Source organism: Sesamum indicum, linkage group LG3 (assembly GCF_000512975.1).
Source record: "Sesamum indicum cultivar Zhongzhi No. 13 linkage group LG3, S_indicum_v1.0, whole genome shotgun sequence".
NCBI classification, from domain to species: Eukaryota; Viridiplantae; Streptophyta; class Magnoliopsida; order Lamiales; family Pedaliaceae; genus Sesamum; species Sesamum indicum.
Genome location: NC_026147.1, coordinates 17307092 through 17314672, shown reverse-complemented (window position 1 = coordinate 17314672; position 7581 = coordinate 17307092). Strand labels below are relative to the sequence as shown.

General features: G+C 35.1%; 1 protein-coding gene across 6 annotated transcripts; it reads left to right on the top strand.

The window, feature by feature from the left end:
- LOC105158637 (uncharacterized protein At5g64816) lies at positions 2893-7515 on the top strand. 6 transcript variants are annotated; one of them, XM_011075452.2, is made up of 4 exons: positions 2893-3061; positions 3737-3791; positions 4054-4105; positions 6828-7515. In XM_011075452.2, exon 4 carries the CDS (start codon positions 6916-6918, stop codon positions 7294-7296), a length of 381 nt encoding a protein of 126 aa, XP_011073754.1. In that variant the 5' UTR covers positions 2893-3061; positions 3737-3791; positions 4054-4105; positions 6828-6915; the 3' UTR covers positions 7297-7515. The 6 variants fall into 6 exon arrangements, with proteins under 6 accessions (XP_011073754.1, XP_011073755.1, XP_020548642.1 ...); XM_011075453.2 differs by having other exon boundaries at positions 2893-3153; XM_011075451.2 differs by lacking the exon at positions 4054-4105 and having other exon boundaries at positions 2894-3061.

The window sequence follows — 7581 nt, the reverse complement described above, 5'->3', positions numbered from 1 at the left end:
ACAATGTTAATTGTCATCTTACTTGCCGTTACTTCGGCAAATTATGGCTCAACATGACGAGGGAATTTGTGAGAAAACCAAGCACAAGTACCTCCTTGTCAGTCTTCTGCCACAACCTCGACATCCACCTCCCTACCATTCTGAAAGAGTGCTCCATCAAAATTAATCTTGATAACCCCATTTGGTTGTCTATGCCATATCTGATTTGTTGGCTCAGGAACGCGACCTCAAACAAACCTCTCGATAAGCCTCAAGAAAACATCTCGCTGAAGTAATTGTTTGCATCTAGTTGACAATCTTTTTCTCGATGCAGTGTTGATTCCTACTCCACCATAGAAGCCAACAGATGACAAGAAAGAACTTGAAGGCGACGGGTTGTAAGTAGATTCCAACGTGCTTTATCCAAAGAAGAGGATCATCATTCCAACCTGAGACGATATTCCATGGTAAATTTGATAGGGCCCATGCTTGTTGGGCAACATGACAATGAAGAAACACATGTGAAAGACTCTCTGAAGCAACACCACAAAAGGAGCGTGTTGGGTATTTACCCTTCAGCAGAAGCACGACAAATTCTAAATCAATTGTTACAGATTTAGGGGGTTTTGAACCCTTAAATTATACAACCCAAGATTTACAACAATATAATGATAAATGTACAGAAAGTAAACAAGAGTTATAATAAAGTAGTAGAATGTATTTCGGCTCAAAGAGCCACAGATCGCATGGCCACGAGAAAAGCCGGCAACCACAAACCACCACGGTTGCTCCTTTGTTTCTCACCAAGAGAGACACCTCAAGTTCATTAAGAACCAAACACAAAGATCAACCACTAAGGTTTCAAGAACACAAAGTTTAATTTTAGAGATTATTTTTCATTATTTGAGATGAGAGGTTGAGACAATATTTATAGAGACGAGAGATGAGGAAGATGGCGGTTTTAGTATGTTCCCAAAAAACATTGGGAAATCCATTGTTAAAGATTAAGAGAAGGGAGAAGAATAGGAGACGACATTGAAGAGAGGGGAGAGCGGTCACAGCTTTTTGAGAGAGAGGGAGAAAAAAACAGCTTTTGAGAGAGAGAGAGAGGAAAGAGATGTGAAAATGATTTTTTAGGATTAGTGGTTGAGGGATAAATACACTAATCGGGTCGGGTATAAATAAATGGGTTGCGTCGGTTCATGGGCCTGAGCGAAGACTTGGACCTTGGTGATATAAGGGTCTTCCAGTGGAGTTTTGGGTTTGGGCCTTTCAAAGTAATTGGTCATGAGCCACATATATTTACAGAGCACTAGGACTACAGAATCTTTATTCTCCATTCCAGAATAGCACCTGTTGGGAGGGCTTGATTAGTTAGCTTCCATGCGAAGAGACGAACTTTTGGTGGAGCCTTAGTTTGCTAGTGAGCTTCCAGGACCTGACGAGATCAATAAAATAAACATGACAATTTATACTTAAATCTATCCTTTTCATTTTTTCCTTTAAGTTTGCATGAGTTTATTAGCATATATGCACAACAAGAAGTTGGTATAGCATTATTATTTGTTACTATTTTTACTTCTATCGTCATCGTTTAATGTTTTGATTATTCAAAACATTATTAAAATCCCATTTATATTTTTACATGAGATAAATGTGGAATCGATTAAGTTTAAGTGAAAATATTTTATTAATTAAAATATGAAAGAATTCTAGACGAATAAATCAATTTTTATTTTTGCACTGAAAAAGCAATAATTAAGTCAGTAAGAACATATCAACATAGAAATATTTTAATTAAATTTCTTTAATTACTTATCTAAATAAATTGTTGACCATTTGGATAAAATAAATAGTTATATTACTTAAATTTTAGAAATAATCATATATGATACTTTATGGGAAAAAATGCAAGCAACCCCCTTGTGATATCGTAAATGAGCAAATTACCCCCTTATGAAATATCAAATAGTGATTTACCTTCTTGTATTTTTTAAAATACAATAATTTACTTCCATATGTTTTTTAAAATGAAGTAATTTGCCTATCTGTATAAGGAGGTAAATTGCTTCATTTTAAAAAATACAGGGGGAGTAAATTACTATATTTTTTTCATAGGGCATATACTTGTTTTCAATATCACATGGGGTAAAGTGTTATTCACCCATACTTTATGATTAGAATATTAATTCGGATAAGACTATCTTTATTATGCATGTACATATAATACTCTGCTTTATTAATCTATATGTTTTTTACTTTATTATTCTAATAAAATACTATAAACATATACATGAATTTCAATTTCAATTTTTTCATAAATTACGACAGTTTTAAAATATTAATATTTATTATTTTTGCGTTGAATGGTGGTTTCAACAATACGATTCGCCCATTAAATCAATATATATATATATGCGTATATTTTATGTAATATTTATATAATAACTTTATTTATTTATATATTTTGTAGCATATATAACAATTAAAAAGTTAAAATCCCAAATTTTTCTCCTTTTGGGAATTTAATTTCTTTTAGTAAGGAACAACACTTTTTGCTAAAATAAAATTATGTTTTTTCATATTAATAAAATTTTTTTAATTAAAAATTATTTAGTTAGATTTTGATTGGAACCATTTCATTAGTTTTTAAAAATTTATGATCACCTCTAAAGTACACTTCTGTGCACAAACAATATTCATATATAATTTTTTTTTAGTGAAGGTAAATTGTATAAATAGATAAAAAAGAAATACCATAATATGATTAAGCAGTCGAGGTCACGTAAATCAAGGAATTTTTCAAAGTTGATAAAAAGCACGTGTACTAACTATTGAGAGTTTGAGAGTAGGATATGACTAAGTAGGACTAAATATGGGTATAAATATCCATATTTATACCAACAGATAGCTTGACCCGCTAAAACTGGTTACATGGGTTTGGGTTATACCCGAATTCAACCCTAATCATCCTCCTACCAACTCCATTTCCTCCCCATTCTCGTCTAGCGCCTCCTGCACCTTCAGCCTCCGGCTGCGCTACCGCCATAGCCATCGCCGCCAGCTGGATAACCCTCAAAACGTACGTCCTCTATCTTTGCCATTTGGTCTCTATTCTCGGTTTACGGCCGCCGTTTCCATCTCCATCACCGCAGTCTACCACTGATTTTTGTGGTTCGTTGCGCCATTTGTGTTTCTTCTCTTGATTATTATATTGTGACTGCAAATCTTTTCCAGTATAAGATTTTCTGGTAGCTATTGCAAATATCTCTCCTCTAAACCTCGTTCTTTTCCATGATTACTGTTTGCAAGAACTAAACTTGGGAACCGATTTTGGTTGCATTCACTGTCATATTTTCATTTCTCTTGGTTTTGGGGCGGTGAAGTCTTAACATTGTATCCCTTCCTGTTGGTACAATCATTTACTGTTCTTAATACAAGTTGAGAATGGCAATATTACATTAATGTTTCTAATTAGCTAATTGATCAAGGCAACATGCTATATTCATGTTCTTGAATGAACCAAAGACACTATTTGGTGCATATTTTGCCGATTAATCCAAAATTGGGTTACTATGCGTGGTGATTATCTAAGCACTTATTTTGTAGTGGTTCTTTTCCTTAATATTCTGTCTTTGGGATAAAGATGCGCTCTAGTTAAAAAGCACATGGGAATGCTTGATGAACCATCTTATTATTAATTACCGGAAATGACAGAGAATTTTTAATGGCACTAAAAAGGGCTGTCTTTATATAGGTTGAGCAATTGTGGAGAAAGTTGGCATTGAGAAAAAAGATAAAGCCTTCTTTAGGTGAGGTTCCATTTCTTCATCTTTCGTTTTGAAATTATTTTGTTTCTTTCATACTTGCAAGTGTTTGCTAAACTTGCAAATAGCAAAAGAGAAGCATGTTATGTGTTCAGAATGTTTCCAGTGTATTATGTTGGTATATTGCAACTTTCATACCATTCTTTTAAAAATGCCCAATTCTGGTACCAAAATACATGGTTTTTGTGCAACTATAGTACTACCGTTAGAAAACTAATGGACTGCCCGTGGCCGTTAAATTTTGCAGGAAAAGGGGTGAAAAATTGCTTTTAGCCATTTTTAAGGGTTCAAGCCTATTTGTAAGCAATTTTCCACCATTTTTTACAATCCTCCATTCATTTTTTTGCCAATCTTGTGTTGAGAAGGAGAAAATCACATCTATATTTTAACTTTTATGCTAATTGCACTGGACCAAATAAATAAAGAACAAATAAAATGCACAACTAGTAGATGCATTCATTAATTAACCAAGATGGGTTTTTGCTACACAACAACACCTGTTTTGCTGAGAAAAGATCAAACCAAAAGAGGGTGCCTAACATGGTCCTGTATACATGCCTCCTAGCCAAAAAACACCCAAACTCCAACACACAAAAATCAAGCTATTGCACTATACAAAAGCTGAATATTTGCACCAACCATAAATAACTCAATGCCTAAAATTAGAGTATCGCACTATTCGTAGATCTGCAATATTTTCAATATTTTCTCTTCAAAAAGTTATAAAAAGTTTGAGTTCCACCAAAATAATAGTCATAAGCAGTCATCTTGAAGGAGTCTTCTTCCCACCTCACTCGGTTTCTTATGTTTTGAAGATGGTGGCATGTTCATTAACTGTGTGCAAAATCAAACATAGGGTAAGTAAGTATGTCTGCGGATAATCTCAAACAAAATTTTTACAGATTTGCACCTGTTGTGGTCCTGAAGTTGTTGGTTGTCTTGGAGCAGAATTGTGCTCTTTGCAATAGTGGTTTTCCTTGCCTATTTTAGTGAGCACAATATAAACAAACAAATAACTTACAAAATATGAACTAACTGAAGCTCAAAGAAGCATAAATATATAGGATACACTCACTGAAGCTCTTGAAAACTCTGTAATTGTGTTGCCCTTGTTTCTAGTATCAATTCTTTTCCTTGCCTGTTTCAAATAACATGGATATAGTTAATATACATAAGCACAATCAAGTGAAATCAAATACATATAAAGTGAAAGTAACTACTTACAGTAGTTTGGGCTGAGTGGCTGCAACGGTCTGTTCAACAAGCTGAGGCTGAGTATCCACCTCTTGCACTGGAACATCATCTCCTTGTGTCATCTCATTTGGTACTTGTGGCTGTGACCTTTGTTATTCTTCATTGGGAGGAAATTCCTCTGCAAATTTCCTCTACTGACATCCTTTTTTGTTGTGTCCTAGAGCCCCACAAAATTTACAGTGCACTTTCCACCCTTCCCTCTTCATCTTAATCTCTTTCTTCTTCTCTTTGCTTCTTTTCTTCCCATCTTCACCATCTTTGTCTGCAGATGTTTTTCTTGTCTTTTTTAGCCTTCCCCTTTTCTACCCAAACGAGGGAGGTAATGGTGGAAGATATCCTTTGTGTACCTTCTCACAAAAGTTACACTTGACATTGTTTGTGTTGTTAGGATTAGGTAAGGATGCATAATTTCATCCTGGATCCTTCCAGTTTGAAGCTTAAGAGATTATTAATTGAATAAAGACTAATCTGAAAATAAAATAAACAAGTAAATTTGGATATATTTTATGATAAAAAGTAATTTAATTCACCAGAAAATAAAGAAATATATATAGATTATAGTCTGAAAATACATATATTTATTTTTAGAAAAAATTTCAAACTTAAAATAAATAAATAATACAGTAATACCTATATTTTTCCCTTGCAAAAATTAGAAAAGAAAACTAAACATATAATTGAATTACTGAAACTGAATCATAGCATACTTTAATCATTAAAACATCTGAAAAGTGATAATTTTAATTTATATTTATACTTAATTGAAGAAGTAAAGAACGTGGAGTCATAGACTTCAAACAATTATATAATTTTAGAAATTAAAATTTAAAGAAATCAAAAGAAGAAAAAAACACCCAGAAAGAAATAGGGCAGCAGCAGTGGCTCGATAGTGGAACAGCAGCGGGCCGGCGGCAGTGGAACACGAACAACAACGGTAGGGGAAGAAGAAGAGGAGATGAACAGTGGTGTATATGGCTGTAATATCATGCATGTAGGTGCAAAAAAGGGTGATTGATTTCCTTTAAATTATTAGAATTTTTTTTTTAATATTTGATGGGATGGGCCCTCCCAGCTGCCCAGCCCAAGGCTTGGGCGCACAAAGGCGCGCGGGCAACTGGCCGAATGGCGTGCCTGGGCGAAGGCCCTTGCCATAAGTCGCGAATGGTGCGAGGGCTGCGCCTATCACACCTCGCGCCGTGGCACATGCCTTTAACTACACTGATCTTCGAAGCTTGGATTTGGATCTAACTGATACTGATTTTAGTTTTCTTTTGAGAGATGTTTATACTTTTTGGTTGCCCACTAGCATATCCAGATTATTTTTGAAGCTAGTTCCATATTCATGTTCTCTTGGAGAAAATAGTGCCATTAGTTTCAGTTGCTTTAGAAAGTTTCATCGTGGTTAACCGGAACCAAGTCTTCATAAACACCCCCTTCAGTAAAAGTGAAATCTCGCCTTAATGATTCAATTTGTGCAGTTAAAGATTACATCTTTATCATCAAGATGACACATGTTAATGGCTAATGGATTCTATGGAGCAGTCCAAGAGTTAATGAGGTCTATGACTTGCTATGAGATTTGGAATAGTTACCATATAACTTCACACATGTGACTGACGTTTGGAACATCAGATTTATTCATGGCTCGTATCTGACTAATATGGTTGTATCTTCCCTTCTTTGTGGTCTCTGTACTCTCTCTCTCTCTTGAATAGAGAAGGTTGTATGGTTTCTGTTTTTTTTAAACACACTTTGTAACCTCTATAGGAACATATAGAGCATAAAGTCATCTGCTACTTTGAGTCAAGAAGTGCATTGGAAAAAGAAGGAAGTACATACCTTTGTAGATACAGCAATGGTTGAGGTGTGGTGGACCCTCCTAGGGGCTGCTGTTCCAGTTTTCATTGCTGGTCAAGCTTTTAGAATGAAGGCAAGACATGCTGAGGAGCAAAGAATCAAAAGTGCCCGGGGCAAGGAGAGGAGTGCTGATGATATTTTTGTGTGCGAGAGAGTTTGTACATCAAAGAGAATGTTGAAGAAAGTTGGAGCATTTTCCAAGGATCCAATCCCCGATTCGTGTGTTACAGTTTGTGGTGTTTCTGAACTCGATGCCTGTGCTGATGCCTGTGCCCGGACCGTATGCGTGAACCAACATCAAGTCCCAAACTGGAATGATGTTTGCCTCAGAAGATGTCAAAGTGAATGTCTTAAACTCTCTGCTTCTCGTTCTTCATGATAAATCAATCTGTTGTATCTGATTTTTTGCCATTTTTCGACATGCTCTAAAAAAAATTATGGTAACTCAGTATCCTTGATGTTCCAGACGGTAAATTGTGCTAAGATCAAGTAAAGTTAGCCAGTTTTTTTTTTTCATTTTACAATGTTCTATCATTTGTTCACGTTAACTTTCGGGTTAACTTTCGGATATTATGCGATGAGTTAGTACCTTTACTTAGCTGGATTTCTCTGGATATTTCACTATAGCATAAACTAAAGTGCTGTTGAATCTCCTGTTGTTTTC